Source organism: Zootoca vivipara, chromosome 4, assembly GCF_965207765.1.
Source record: "Zootoca vivipara chromosome 4, rZooViv2.hap1.1, whole genome shotgun sequence".
In the NCBI taxonomy this organism is placed as follows: domain Eukaryota; kingdom Metazoa; phylum Chordata; class Lepidosauria; order Squamata; family Lacertidae; genus Zootoca; species Zootoca vivipara.
The window spans coordinates 63,778,641-63,794,475 of record NC_142587.1 but is presented as its reverse complement, the minus strand read 5'-3'; the positions used below and the strand labels follow the sequence as shown (position 1 = coordinate 63,794,475).

General features: G+C 40.0%; 1 protein-coding gene across 1 annotated transcript; it reads right to left on the bottom strand.

Moving 5' to 3' along the window:
- Positions 1-299: 299 nt before the first annotated feature.
- On the bottom strand, positions 300-14,339 carry MAEL (maelstrom spermatogenic transposon silencer). The gene is made up of 12 exons (XM_035115838.3): positions 13,680-14,339; positions 12,390-12,473; positions 11,100-11,205; positions 8,844-8,999; positions 8,359-8,400; positions 7,034-7,161; positions 6,400-6,454; positions 6,172-6,313; positions 5,232-5,294; positions 4,149-4,281; positions 3,736-3,817; positions 300-1,150 (listed from the first exon to the last, which is right to left on the bottom strand). The coding sequence occupies exons 1-12, from the start codon at positions 13,809-13,811 to the stop codon at positions 1,047-1,049; spliced, it is 1,227 nt and encodes a 408-aa protein (XP_034971729.2). The 5' UTR covers positions 13,812-14,339; the 3' UTR covers positions 300-1,046.
- Between the last annotated feature and the right edge of the window lie 1,496 nt (positions 14,340-15,835).

Here is a 15,835-nt window from a genome sequence, read left to right as displayed (position 1 = left end):
ATGGGGGTCAGAGGGAGAAGATTTTATGTCCACTCCCACTGGACCAATAGCATGTTCCTTCTCACAGCAAGGAAGCAAGGATTCATTTCATACATCTAATTTTCCCTAAGTTACCTTTACAGATCCATATTCTAGTTGAATGTTTCTTCAGTGCATGACTGTCCTTCAAACAATACAATCTCAATTTAAAATTTGTTTTCATCTCAGTTTAAATAACTTTAGCATTTGAGTTTTCCTTTTCTGCACATGACAATACCATACTACATTTGGAACCACAAATACAGACAGGACATGCCAAATCAAATTGGAAAGAAGTGTTTAATTAAACACAAAAGCTAGTCTATCGTGGTTAAGATTTAGAAGCTTTCTGTACTAAATAACTGAATGTATGTATAACACCAAAGAAAGGAAAAAGATAGACCCAAGGTTTTAAAACAAACTTTAAAGTACATTATTGTTGTACCTTTATAGAACTTCATAGGAGTTTTTTTTTTCTTTTGTGGGGGAGATATTACCTGATTGCAGGTTTTTACCAAAAATGTATGTTGTTCTATTGCTGGCTAATTTAAGGACTTTATACCAAAACCTTGCCCCTCTGACACAAACAATATATAATTGGTACCATACCAAATCCTAGAGTAGCTTATTAAAAAAACATAATTGTAACTGTTCCCTTAGCAAAGGTTTACTTCAGTAAGGCTTTGCTCTCAAGAAAAGGCACAACAGAACTTAAAAATCCAGACATCATTTCAAAAAGTTGCCCTTCTGGTTTCATTATCTAATCTCTTATCCTACTGACTTCATTATTTCAAGTTTCTACTAAATATTCCTACATACAAAAATAATATTCACAACTCACAATAACATTTGTTATTTTAAAAACTTAAAATTTTCCCCTTGCAATGGGATTAGAATGGCTTTTTTCATTAAACAAAGATAATATTTAACACATGACAAAGGAAATATAAAGTATTTATATTCCCAAAGATGGTGGGAATCATTACATGCAGAGCTGTTGTGAATGGGAGGCACTGTACTGCAAATGTCTAACTGCTGGACTGCTTTGAGACGCTCTCCAGAAACCAGGCAATTCCTCTTCCACGTCTAGCAGTTGTTTCACCTGTTGTTTTCACTCCTGAAGGATGCTGACCTAAGCAAACAATGCATGTGTCAATATATAACACAGTCACGATCCTAATTTACACTCAACAACTAGATATTTTCTATCATAAATTTCAAAAGATAAGCTCACAGGAGAGTCACAACAGTTTAAGTGGCATTCTATAAAACTGGTAGGGGAGGTGGAATCACAAGGTTTTGCTCTCCCTTCCGTGTAAAGCCTACCCTTTCTTGCTTTCAACTGAGACCTTTATAACCATGAACTGATAAACTCTCAAGAGCCGCAATTTTTTTTTTCAAAATTGCCTTGGCACAATGGTGCACACCTAGTAATCTCCATCTTCAGTGCTAAAGCCAAGATTGATACCAAGGTGGTTTAAGCCAAGGTGGGTGGTGTTTTCACATGGCTAAAGGATATTGCCATAGTACAAGCAACCACGTATTGAAGCTGCAGCACCACAGAGAGGTCTGTAACAGAAATGGGTGCCAATATCGAGTGCAACTGCTTAGCTGGCACTTGTGGACCTGTTCTGGAATGCTCATCTCATAGGCCTCTGGCAATGGGAGCAGTTGTCTACTTTGTGCTACTTGCTTTAGGCAGAAAAAACAGCAGTAGTGACCACAGGATGTCATGGTGGTTGGTCGAAATGGAGGAAGTTTGCTGCCACAAGTTGAGCACTTAATGTGCACTATGGCATTCAGCAAGTATTCAGATGGCACAGACTATAGAATTAAACAGGTAAAATGGGGGGGGGATGAATATGGGGGTAGAAAGAGCCTTGCATCTCTACTGATGAGTTCGAAGGAGGAGGGTTCTGAAGTTGTAACTGCTGTGATGATCAACAAGGTATTGGGACCATAAAACACCAGTTTTTTTAAGCATTGGCTGCCAATTAGCTACTGAATCAAATTCAAGGTCTTAGTCTTCACAGACTAAGCATTTTAAGGCCTAGGATCCAGTTACCGGAAAGACTAACTTCTTCCTCAAGTCTGTAACTTGAGATCTAGTAACTTGACAGCGACCCTTCTCAGTTTTAACATCCCAGTTTTGAAATTCACTTCCCTTGGAAATTCATTTGGTGCCAAACCTACAAAGTTTTAGATGTCAACGTTTGTCAGGCCCTTTATGCATAATATGCTTGTTATCAAGGAAGGTAAGTAACTTGATGGTTTAACTGATTTTAATATTCAATTAAATAAAATCAATGCAGAACCTGCCATGAGGTCTACAGACAAAGGGCAGTATATCTATATATATAAAAAATGTAGGCATTGCGCGTGCAGAGGTCACAGCCTTTTTCCATAACCGCTGAACCGTAATTTAACAAATTTACGCCACAACGTTCCATGCCCATCAGGGAGGGATCTGGCATAAATTCCCCCCCCAAAAAAACCACACCTTTCACACCTAAAATAATGATTCAACACAAAAAAGTGGCACCCAAATTAGATGTCACCACCAGAAGCTCTGAAGACTCAAGCAGCATCCAATAGAAAGCCTGATCGCGCACTCCCACCTCCAAAGCTGTGCCGCAAACACCACAAAGGCAGATCCCACACTGCAACTACCAAAGACACACTGCCATCGCCTCCTCAAAGCCTGCCCCCCATTTTAACTGCCGCCCGACTCAAATTGCCCTCTCTAACGTTACACCGCCATCTTCAGTTTCTTTTTGAGTGGGGGACGGGCGGGGAGGGGATGTAGATGGTACGGTGTGTGTTTGTGTGTTGTGTAGTTTGCGGGAACCAGATCGGGTTTTTCCCCCCCAGCGGGGGATGGTGGGGGGTGTAGTGTTTCTGTCGGTGTGTATGTGAGTGTTGTGGGCTTCCTGTTGGGTTTTTGGACTCCGGATCGGGTTTTTTTTCAGCGGGGGACAATCGGGGAGGGGAAGGTTGGGGATGTAGAGTTTCGGGTGTTGTGTGTGTGAGTGTTGTGGATTTAACGGGGTCTACTTCGATCTTTTTTGGGAGGGGGGACGGGTTTTACTCGGCTGGTGTCTGTGTGTGTTGCTGTGTTTTCGGACTACGGATTGATTTTTTTCTGAACAGGGGACGGTCACTTAAAAAAACCCCAAAACAAACAACAATCATAAGAACTAAACAAAAATAAACCCAAAAATCCAAGAACAAAGTTAATACATCCGGACAAAAAGAATACATCTAATTTTTTTTTTTTAAAAAAAACAACAACCCAAAACCATTACCTTTGTAAATACAAATGATTTCAAAACTCTCTCTCAAAAAAACCACAGCAACGCATGGCCGGGTCAGCTAGTAAATGATAAAAGTAAGTTAACATGTGAGTGGAGCAGCAACTCGCTCAAGGAGAATGCCTTCTTAAAATTATAGCCAGAATCACTGTAGAGAAATTCTGTGATTGTTTAAGCCTACCACAAGCTTCATTACATTTCCTTCATGCAGATATTTTAGTGGTAGAATACAGTGAGAGCAGGAACATTCAAACTCCAGAAAAGGATCAGGAAAGAATGTGTTGGACATAAGAGTACACAGGCACATTTTCTTTGACAGAGAAATGCTGGTGTGAAACACTAGTAATGATTCTAACAGGAACTCATTTTCATTACGTTTAATTTTCCAACCTAGATAATCACTCACCAGTACAAGAGGCAGCACCTAGTTCCTCATTAAGAGATCGGTAGTACCTTTCATTTCCAGTGCTCTCAGCAGCCCTCCTTTTCTGTAATGCAAAAAAGACAAGATCACCCACACATTCAGAGATATTCTTTCACTGACTCATTCACCAGGGTTTCAGGACTTCCTTGTATACAAAGAAAAGATGGATATAGTGGATAAGGAATATCTGCCTAATGTGCCTATTGATCTATTAATATTCTGTACATAATTAGACATATTAAACAGACATTGGTCAAATCAAAGTGTTTTAAAAATATAATTATATCATTATTTTTGAGCATATATCATGATTTCATCCTATATTTCCAAGTACACTCCAGAAATGTTAGTGATATGATATAGAAGAACAAATCTGTTAAATGAACAAGGCTGACCTGGAAACGTCCAGCATCCAGAACCACCATTTTAGGATTTGCTGTGTTTTGGGAGTCCTTCTCACACAAGGGTAAGTGAGATGCAGTCAGCTGGACACAATACATAGTAGCTAAGGAATTGCTGATACAGTATCTATATTGGATAGGAAAACACCAACATGAAGATGTGTTATCATATCCACAAGCTGAGCAGAAATATAAAAACTACAAACTACTGACAATATACTGGACCAAGACCATGGATACAGGAACATGATTTGTGATAGGAGGCAGTGTTTGAACTATTGGCGGGGGGGGGGGGGGAGGCAACCAACTTGGGTGAGCTAAAGGAAAATCAGCCAGGAGGCAATAAAAAGCTGTTCCTTTTAGCAACTGCTTCCAAGAGAATAGCAGCAGGAGCCTACAGAAACTGGGACCTGAAGTACCCCTCTGCCATGAGCAGCGCATATAACCTCCTAAAGAACTACTTGCAAGTGAGGCCCAGGTTATTAAACTGCAGGTGTCAGCCTATCAGAGACAGGAGAAAGGGGAAGATCTTTTGAGCTGTCAGAGACAAAAAGTTGCTTGCCGAGCCCCTTCTATTTAAGGCCTTGGGCAACCAGCTGGGATGAACCAGGTGTGTGTTTGTTAAAACTGGTCTCTGCATATGTGTAGCACACCATCCTCCAAAATAACTAAACCACAACTAAATTTGCAAATGCAAGGTAAAAAATTCTTCCTCATGAAATATACTCAAAATTCAGAGACCTTTTTGGTAACAATGCAAACCTGAAGTTTTCCCCAACTGACCTGTCTAATAAGTGACACTTTGAAAACTTAATCAGAAAGAAATAGATTTTATTTTATTTAGATCTTTAAGATTCCTTTCTTCCTATAATAGCAGAAGTGCCACAAAATCACATCAGTTGCTCCTTCATTCAAGTACAGCCGACAAAATGCCTACTAAAGAATATCCAAAAGAACCAACAGGTTATATTTGAAAAAGAAACAAGATGACCAGACATTGTATATGAAACTTATGTCCAAAACAGTTTTCCAAGATGCAAAAACATTCTAACATATTCACTGTATTTTCATACTCACGCAATTTTCTTGCAAGTAGCAAGAGCACAGAACACCACATCATTTTCTTCATGCCACTTGCACCTAAGTATAAATACTTTCATCATGAATGTCGAGTTTCAAATATATGCTTCAAAAGTAAGACATTTTCAAGTTCTAGACAAACAACATTTTCCCCATCTACTCCAGTGTTTGGCATTAGAAACTTCTTCAAGACAGAAACATTAATTTTCCCAACCCACTATCACAAGATAAAGTGCTTTATGAGGACAATCCAGGGGTTTTGTGGAAGAGAGTAGTGAAGAATGTTCAATAGCTTTTTCTTACATGGCGGGAGAGAATAGAAATAGGCAAAGTGAAAAATTTGGTAGCACTCTGAGCCCTGCTGCTCAAAGCTAGGCAGGACTAGAACCTGTAGAGGCACTATCCTACACAGGGTGCCAGTTGAAACTCACATAATCCTGCTTGGCCTATAGAAGCAAATGGGAGGAATAACTCATTCAATGACACCCACCTTCATTGTAGAAAAATCTGGATGTTTAGACTTTACTAAATACTTCAAAATAGCTAGCTCTATGGGTGGTTTTCAACCAAATTTTACTCAAGAACAGACCTACTGAAATTAATGAACCTAACACTAGTACTGTATGTTCATCAATTTCAATGAGTCTAAACCTTAGTTTAATATCTCAAACACTTCTCTGAAATGAGTGCAAGGCTTTAGATTAGCATTCAACATGCACGCTTATAGCACCATAACAATAATAATTTATTTGTACCCCATACATCTGACTGGGTTGCCCCAGACACTAAGCCATAGTTTTGTGTAATGTACAACAACGGAGAATCTGTCAATCACATTTTTTCCTGGTCATAACAGATTCTCATCTCATAGTAGTTAAGTCACTGTGGTTCAGGTAGGTACAGCAGTTATTATGATTTTTAGAGCTATATATTATACCTAGTATTGCTGGAGTAATCCCACATGGAGGCATCCAGGGAGTTACACACCCATGCCTTAGAAGGCTCCTTTTGAAGCTTCTGATAATACAGCTCCACAACAAGGTCTTCTACACAGAGAATCTCCAGATTATTAACTGTGCCTATTTGAAAAAAGTAAGTTTTAGGAGCAGCAGAGACTATATCCAAATATTAACTTATTTCCTGTTGTAAAGGAAAATTTTCTTACCCACTTCTCTAGCCATATGCTGCAGGCACCAGTTGACCCTAAACTGGTCAGAAGACTGCAAAGGAAGTTTTAAGTATACATTATACAATCAAATAAACAGAATAAATAAATCTATACTATATATTCTTATTATAAGACCACTATGGCCAAGGTTTCTTGATATGCGAGAAAACTATGTTATTCTTGATAAGGGTATTTGCTCCAACACCGAAGCAGGAAATTTTCCTGTCTACAGCTGTTTGATACATAATCTGACCAAAGCCAAAAGCCAAAAGAATTGTCCAAAAGAATTCTGCCTTGGAGAAGCAACAATTCAGGAATACAACTACACGCTCTTTTAGGTTGAATGTAGACACCACTTTGTACCCACGAAATATCCTTAAGGAAAGGCCGCAAAACTGGATATTTATGTGAAGTCCTTACGCTATGGAGATTGTTCCTGGACAAATTAAAAGTGAAAGTTAAAACATCTGTGTACTCCAACCTTACTTGAGGTGCGGTCACCTGTATTTTTTTACACACGCACACACCTCTAACCAGGGAAAAGGCTAACTGAAGCATGTGGGTAGAGATTTTTGTTCTGACTTCTTCTGAAAAGCAGAGAGCAATTTAAGTCTAAAATGTTACATTATACCTTACAATACACAGGTGGCCAGGCACCCCATCGTGGCTGAATAAATGAGTATAGCTCACGTAACACATCGGAATGATTTGCAGTTGCAAGCTCAAAGCCAGATAGGGGAATCCTATGTGTAGCATCACCTAAGAGAAAATCAAAGTGCCTTATCAGGGCTTTTCAGAAGAAACATCTCATTTTACATGCATTTGTACTTTTAGTTACAGTTCGCAGGATTAATATATCAGTTTCACTAAAAACACCTAAATATATCATTCAAGAACTTGTCTGTGTTTTATTAAAGTATTTTATCATTGCAACAATGCTGTGAGATGGGGTTTATCACCAAAGTAAAGGAAGATTGTTAGACCCAATATGTCTAGTTGAACCATGTGCAGGTCAGTCAAGGCCTGTCAATGGTTGAACTTCACTAGCTTAAAAAGCTGACATTGCTGGATTTGAAAGATGTTCTATTTAACAATAGAATGTTCTATTCAACAATGTTCTCTTCAATATTTTAGCCAGTGGTAAGAAAGACATTAATAAACAATGCATAGAAAAACCAAACATATGGTTTTAGGTTTTAGAACGGTAAATGATTACCCAATGATCCTATTTATTTACATGCATTTATAGCCTGCCAATCACCAGCAGTCCCAAGGCAGGTAATATACTGCCTAATATTCAAGAATTGAACCACTCTGTGTAAAATATCACTGAACCAGAGATTAGGGCAAACCAGATAGCAAACACCACTAGCACTGCAGTCCGGATACTTTAATTTTGGGCAAGGTGGTGTATGCAATGTCTAACCACTATTATCTGGAAACAAGTGAAAGACTGAAACCTAAATGAATGTATGAGTTAAGAGCATAACTTCAACATGTTACTTGGGAAGGCATACTAAGTTTTGTTACGGAAACAGGCCCATAAAGTTGTTTAAAACTGTCCTTTAAATTTTTTATTGAGTAGCCAGTCCTTTTAATGATTGCTTCGTCCTTCTTTTAATAGTTTGGGTTTTTATACTGTTGTATATTGCTCTGATATTTTATGAGGGTAATATAAAAATATTTTGTATCAATAAAAATAAACAGGATACAAATGAAATGCCATAGGATATCTGGCATGAGTTTGACCAAACTGCGGGAGGCAGTGCAAAACAGGAGTGCCTGCCGTGCTCTGGTCCATGGGGTCACGAAGAGTCGGACACGACTAAACGACAACAACAATCTGGCATAAGAACCCAGTTCTTTAAAATGATTCAAAAATAACTGGAAGACTATATGTGGGTAATAAAAAATGCTGCCAATCCGTAGGTTCCACATCTCTTGCCCAATACCTACTTGCAGCCTGGCAATGAAAGCGAAATCCCCTTGGCACCTCTCCTGCAAAAGACCAAAAATAACCCAGGCTTTATTATGCAATACCAAGCTATTTGTAGGATTTCATGGTTATAATACACCATTTTCTGCTTTCCTACAAAATAGGAAATCAGGGTCCAAATACTCATCTAGAAGGACAACTTAATTTCTTTATAATGTTCCTTTCGTAACACAGAGGGGGGAAATGCAGAACATACGAACATATTGATTTGGTCAGTTCATGTTTTCTGCTGACCCAAGGGAATGTTTCCAGTTAAGTTTCATTTCTTCATTATGTAATGCTGTCAATGTGGATTTTGTCCACTATATGAAGCTATTTTTATTTTTTCATAGTGCAAGAATGCATACAAATAAACTGACCTGGACAAACAGAATCCTGCATATCTTCTCTCCCCCCCCCCCCCGATGAAAGACAAATTTCATCTCTTCTGATTCCAAAAACTCACCAGGATCTACAAAGTGATGAAACTCTGCAATTATGCCATCTTTTAGTGAATACTTCACACATCCAATTTCGCAAGGAAGGAAACGTTGTTTGCAATGAGAGGGTAGAACTCCATGGCTGAAGATATTCAGGTAGAAGAATGTGGTTTCAAGTACAACTGAAACAAGATTTTGTATCAAGAATATTAGTGGAGAGTATTTGTTTATTAGTACTACTATAACAAAAAAGTAAAATACTTGGAGGAAAATGTACACCTATTGCACTGAAAAAAAAATCATGAAACTAAGTGACTTACCTGCAACTCCAATTTCCAGACAGCCCTCAACCGGACTAGGACTGCTTGCACATTATAACTTTGAAGCACATTTCCCCTCTCAAAGAATTCTGGGCACTGTAGTTTCTCTCTCACAGTTATAATTCCCAGCAACCTTTAGCAAACTAGTGTCTTTGAGGGGGGAAACGGGATTTAAAGAGGTAATGTAGCCAAGTTTTGAATTGTCATGTGGTGTCCCACCCCCAACCTGCTACAGCCACAACAGTCTGCTTATAAGGATGCAGCAATATCAGATCATAAAACCAAGGCTAATATCATTCTTTACAATACAAAAAGTGGTTAAGAAACCTAAGAGGAGACAGTGTCTACATTGAAAAGGTGGTCAATAGTGGTCCGCTTCCCACAATGTAGTAGACATTATCTGTTTAATTACGCATGTTTTTTGGCAGTTGAGTAACAATTGAGGCCATCTCAAAGGATAGTTTTCTGGTAGACCAGAGACTACATTTCCCCCGAGTTGAGCCCAAAACCATTCCAGAAACTTGTCTGGGATGTTGAGTCGCAACCTCAGAACTCACAAAGCCACTGCTGATACCAAGAGAATTGGAAAGTGTCGTCTTAGTTCTAATGCTTTAAATGAGTCAGTGAATCCTATAATACTAGAAAACTCATCTGGGAGAACTAGAACTACCTGCCCATGTTAAGAGCTCCACTAGATACTTCATGGGTCACTATAACCATCAGACCAAAGCACACTGCTTGTACCATAAGCATAAGGACCAAAATGTCATGGACACAAAATGCTGCTCCTGAATGTTCCAATGAACTTTTTGATCAAGGCATGTAGACAACAACTCTTAAGGATTACATTGGGCTTCAACAGGTTCAGTACTTTCAGCTCCTCCTTATTTGAACTCTGTCCTGCACTCAGGCTTTGGGCCCTTGTACAGTGGTACATCGGGTTACAGATGCTTCAGGTTAGAGACTCCGTTAACCCAGAAATAGTACCTCGGGTTAAGAACAGTTTCAGGTTAAGAGCGGACCTCCAGAACGAATTAAGTTCTTAACCCAAGGTACCACTGTATACCTGAAGGCATGTCTTCACCCCCATTGTTCATCCTGGACAGTGACATACAGCTCCGAGGGCCTTCTGGCAGTTCCCTCACTGCGAGAAGTAAGGTTACAGGGAACCAGGCAGAGGGCCATCTCTCTAATCGCACCACTCTGTGGAACACCCTCCCATCAGATGTCAAGGAAATAAACAACTACCTGACTTTTAGAAGACATCTGAAGGCAGGGAAGTTCTTAATGTGTTTTACTGTGGTTTCATAATTTGTTGGAAGCCACCCAGAGTGGCTGGGGTAACCCAGTCAGATGGGTGGCATATAAATAATAGATTATAATTAAAATTCATTCTCGCCTCCCCTGAGTTTGTGACCAATTCCCCCACTTCCACACTCCTGATTATAATAATAATAATAAAAGTAAAAATTGAATCTGCATACCACCCTTCATAGATCTGAGCAGTTCACAACATAAAATTACAATATAAAAATACAAACACAAAATACATAATAAAAATAAGAACAACAAACCAATAATCCCCCCACCCCCACGTTTAAAAGGGTATCGGATGTTGATTAGCCAAAGGCCTGGTGGAAGGGGATCGTTTTTGCCTGGTGCCTAAAGGTGTATAATGAAGGTGCCAGCTGATTAATCCTGGTGAGAGCATTCCATAAACAGGGAGCCACTGCAGAAAAGGCTCGCTCTTGTGTTGCCACCCTCCGGACTTGTGGAGAGGACAAAGAAGGACCTTAGAAGATGATCTCAGGATCCAAGTAGGTTGAGATAAGTAGTCAACTTATATCTTGCCCCCACAATTTCTTGGTAGCAACAAAAAGCAGACCTGCTAGCAGAATCTCCAGTCAGAATGAACACATTGAGGTTGGGTAGATCAGGTGAACTAATATAACCATCATTTACCTTTATCACTCTTCCCAGGTGGACCGATGAGGTTTGCAGCAGAAACTCTCTTCTCAGTTTGTGTGGAAGGAAATGTGGGAAGAGGTGGTGGGAATTGGCTGGGCAGCTACAAAAAGTGTAGACAATCCATCAGTTAATCATATATGAATGAAAGGAAAGCAACTACAGTAGTATCCAATTAAAACTGCTAAAACTAATCTTTCCCCGTCCTGGCCCAGTAGAACCTGCAAACTATGAGCCAGATCACATAACATCCCCCCCCCCCCCAATGCAGTCACCTCATTACTGGGCTTACACTGAGGTGACATCTGTATGAACTCCCACTTTCACATAGGTTATGTGCAGCCACACCAACCCCTATAGCAGCAGGGGTCTAAATTACCACAATGGAATACTAATGAAGTTCGCCCCTCACAAAAATGGCACCTTGAGACAATCCTAGCAGCAACTTTATATATTCTCAAGTAGGATGGGATGAAACCTCACCCAGTACTTTTTTTCTGGGGGGACGCAGACCCCTAAACGTTTTGTGAATCTTTGTACTTCTGTCCATTTAATGTATTTATTTTCCCTGATTTGAACTATAATATGGTGATTTTCCTGAGTCAAAATGAGAGTACTCCTAAACATTTTTTAAAGAAAAAAAGCACTGACCTCACTTATAAACCTTCCATTTATAAGTGGGTGGGAGTTAGCATAGTGCAAATCTGCTCTGGAAATATTAACTCACAATTTTCAAGACTAGAAAGCTTACAATTCAGACTTCCCATCTATTTTTACAAGAAAGAAAAAGTAACATACAACACAATCATGAGTTTTAAGGCTCACGTTTTTTAATTATAAACTTTGGTCCCTGCATTCTATTGTTATGTTTGCTTATTAGGTCACATCCACGCCACACATTTATTTCCGCCGAAGAATCCTGGGAACTGTACTTTACTCCTCACAGAGCTACAATTTTTAGGATTCCTTGGTGGAACTCATGTGTCTCAAATGTATAGTGTGGATGTGAACTTTGTCAAACGATTCAATCCTCCTATTTCAGGAACAGCTGCAACATAAAAACCTATTTGGCTTGTTTGGAAGGGCTCATTATAATCACAACTATACAACACCTGTGACTGACCAGCTCACTCAGAACCTTTTCTCAAACACATCAAAGTCACTTTTCTTTTGTTCCCCTGGTCTATAAATGGGATTCTCTTCCAATTTATACTATAATTATATAATTACTAACTTGCCTCTGAAAATATAAAACTTATTTTCCCTATTCCAGATTCATTCATTCACCTCTTTTGTTGCTACTTCTGATTTCTTAGTTTTCCGTTGACGAGCCATTTCTGCATACTTTTCTTTTTGTTCCTCAGTCAGCATCTTGAAGTAAAACCAGTGTATAACATAAGGGCTTGCCATTATTTCTCCACATAATTAAAACATCACTACACCACCAAGATACTGAACACAATGCATTCAGTTTATGCTTTTAAGCCTCAGTAATTTCACTGGGAAAGTTAAGATCAATCTTAACTCTCATAGAAGTCAGCCTAACTTTACGAAGTGTTTAACTTTGGGTGGATTGTGCTCAGCAACTTTCCCACCCACCACTCAGAACTTTGCATGCTTGTCTAGAGGCAAGCCCTAGCCTACAGAATTCAATGTGGTTCACTCACCAGTAAATGAGTGGTATCCGATATTAGCCATACTCAGAGCAGACATATTAAGAAATGTCAATCCATTGATTCCAAACGGTCTAATCTTTGTACAACTTAGTTGGATATATACCCGGGTGCTTGCAGCATAACCTGAAGCAAGACTGTTGTACCTAAAGGGTATAAACCCTGTTCACATACCAAGAATTCAAAGCCAGAGTTAAGTAACTCAACTTTTAAGGGAGGATTTGGGAAGTCTGCAACCTGTATACAGTATCTGCAACCTGCAGTCTGTATATTTCTATACACCGACTTTAGACATTTTTTTAGCTTCTCCAATCTTTCACCTTTTGGATTATTGCAAATAGCATGGCATGACTACTTTTTCAAACCTTGGCAGATGCCTCTTTGTGCATATGTCTGGCAGTGGAAAAAAGACACATTTGGGGAATGCACCTTACAAGAGTCCACCTTTTCTTTACAAGCAGACATTTTTTTAAAAAAGGAGGGCTGAAACCAAACCTAAGTGGTAGGGTAGCCAGTCACTCCTCATCACTACAATAGCAGTTAAAGGCTCCATTAAAGTCAGCATCAAACTATTTTTTTTAAAAAGTTGCTCATTCTAAGCCACCGTGAGTTTTTGATAAGAAAAGTGAGGTAAACAGGGTCTAATCAATTAATGAAAAGGTTGACCTCACATTTGTTTTTTTTAAGTATTTTACAGCATTCATTCTTCAGCTGGGGTGTGAATGTGTGTGGGGGGGGGATTAAAATTCCCCAAACAGCTTATAACCCCTATCGACAACTTGTTCCCCTCCCTCCTTGAGAATCAAAAACAGGTTATCCAACTCCATGTAGGGTCTAACATGGCTCTCCGCGCCGACCAAGAAGGGCAAGAGAGAGGAGGCCCGCCTCGCCTCGCCCCGCTCACCGCCCAGTCGTCGGAGCAGAACGGGATGGCATCCCGCACGCCCGTTACGGCCAGGCCTCGCCGCTTCAGCTCCGGCAGCTTCTCCAGCACGAAGAAATAATAAGCGTTGCGCGCGCCTTTGCGGTTAGGCATCGCTCTCGTGACAAACGGCCGAAGCAGAGAGGAGCAGCGCGTCCGCCTCCTTCCCCTTCTCCCCTCTTATAAAGGAGAGGCCGAACGGCGCGCCGCCCTTTGGGCCCCGCCGCACGGACAACGGAGCCTCCACGTGCGCGCGTTTGGTGGCGGGGGAAAGCCGGGATTCGCTGAGGGGAATGAGAATGATTTTTTTTAAAAAAAAATTAAAGTGACCCGAGGCAGAGCCAAGCGCTTTCTTCTTTTTTCACGTCTTTGAGGTTAATTCGCATGGGAGTTGTAGAGTTGGTTAGTAAGTTAGTTTATTGTTACGGTACTCGACCAGCATCCAGTTTAAACCTTTTCCCTGTCCAACATCAGAGTTTGTAAGAAAATCATGCCATCTCCATTCTTCAGGTAAACAGTTGTAGAGTGTTTTCACGGGGCTGTGGGGGTGAAATACTTTTCTAATAAGCAAGTCTTGATCTGAGGCCTACACCCACCACGGTGCCTCGGAGCCTGTTTGCTCCTCAAAGGTTCGTCTCTTGTGAATTTCTCCAAACGAGTCATCGAATTCTTCAAGTTCTTGGCTTGCTAAGTTTGACCTGGCACGTCCCGCTATATATTTATTTTGATCGAAACATAGTATGAAACAGGCAAATTGGGGGGGGGAGGTCAAATAAAGATTAAACATACAAAAAAGGAGAGAGGTACACATTTGGGCTGATTAATTATTGGTATTGGAGGGTAACCTCCCGCCCTTTCTTATTTCAAAGTCATATTGGCTCATTGGGTTTGAACCTGCAAACTATTTCAAGATTGCAACCCTGTTTTGTGAGAGGGCTCCTTGTACTTTTAACTTTTCCTATCGGTTCATCTCTATGCTGGATAAAACTAAAGAGCTGTCTGTTAGATTGTGGTTCAAGAACATTTAGATACCAGAACGGGAGTTTAGTTCTTTGCCCCTGTGCAAATAATGTTTATTGCCCCCCTCCTGAAGCTGCAATCAGCCATGGTGTGGGGAAGATTTTCCTATTCTGTGGCCAATAGCTTCAGGGAGGGAATATTTGAATCCCTGATCCAAACTTGGGATCCCATGACTTACTCTTTAAGAAAGAAAAAGCTGTCGCGATTGCCAATAGAGCTTAGTGTTATCTTTTGTTTGAACCACACTTCGACAGTAACAGAAGCTCCAACTTGAGTATATTCAGTTTGGTTTTAATTGGGACTCTATAGATATTCACTTAGAAAACCCCAGACAGGGAAAAAAATAGTGTAGTATTACCAGGGTCTACTGCTGTGCATTGATCATTTTGTTGTTTTGGCTCTGCACATAAATGCTCCAAACTCTTGAATTTCAGGACTTTTTGGCCCCATTAGTTACACTCGTCTCCTTGGTTCTTTAGCCGTGTGTGTGTGTTGTGTGTATGTGTGCAGCTATATCTATATCTATGTATATATATCTGAAAGTAACCTTTCATGTCTCTGGTGAGTCTAGTCATTGCAAATTTATGCAGCAAATTTATGCAGCTATTAGTCTGACTCTTTCTTGTTTTTATTTTTATCTGTAACCCAGTACCCACACAGTACAGATGGGCTTTGCATAGTGAACACCGTAGTCAGAATTTCCAACAGGTTTTTATGGTGAATGTTAACAAGTGGTGCTCATGGCTGTACCAATGCTGCAGAATCTCCTGATGTGCATTAGCATTGCTAGTTGCCTCAGCGCATCAGAAAAGTGGAAGCTGAAGCCATAATTGTTAGGTGCAATGTAATGGCATCATACAAAGCTGTTATGTAGAACAAAGTACAACAGAGGCAAGACCGGGTATGAGTCACTTACTAAGGATATTTTTGGCCATCATGTAAAACCTATGCTAGGTATGTTACAGATGAGTTTTCTTAATTCCTCATCATTTGCCAATGTAATTGTCATACATAGTGCCCCTAATGCATATCTCTGCAGTTTCCCATTTGAATTGGGCACAGGAGGACTCGCCCCTAAATTAAGTCCAAGTATGCATAGTGGGCTGCATTTGTTCAAG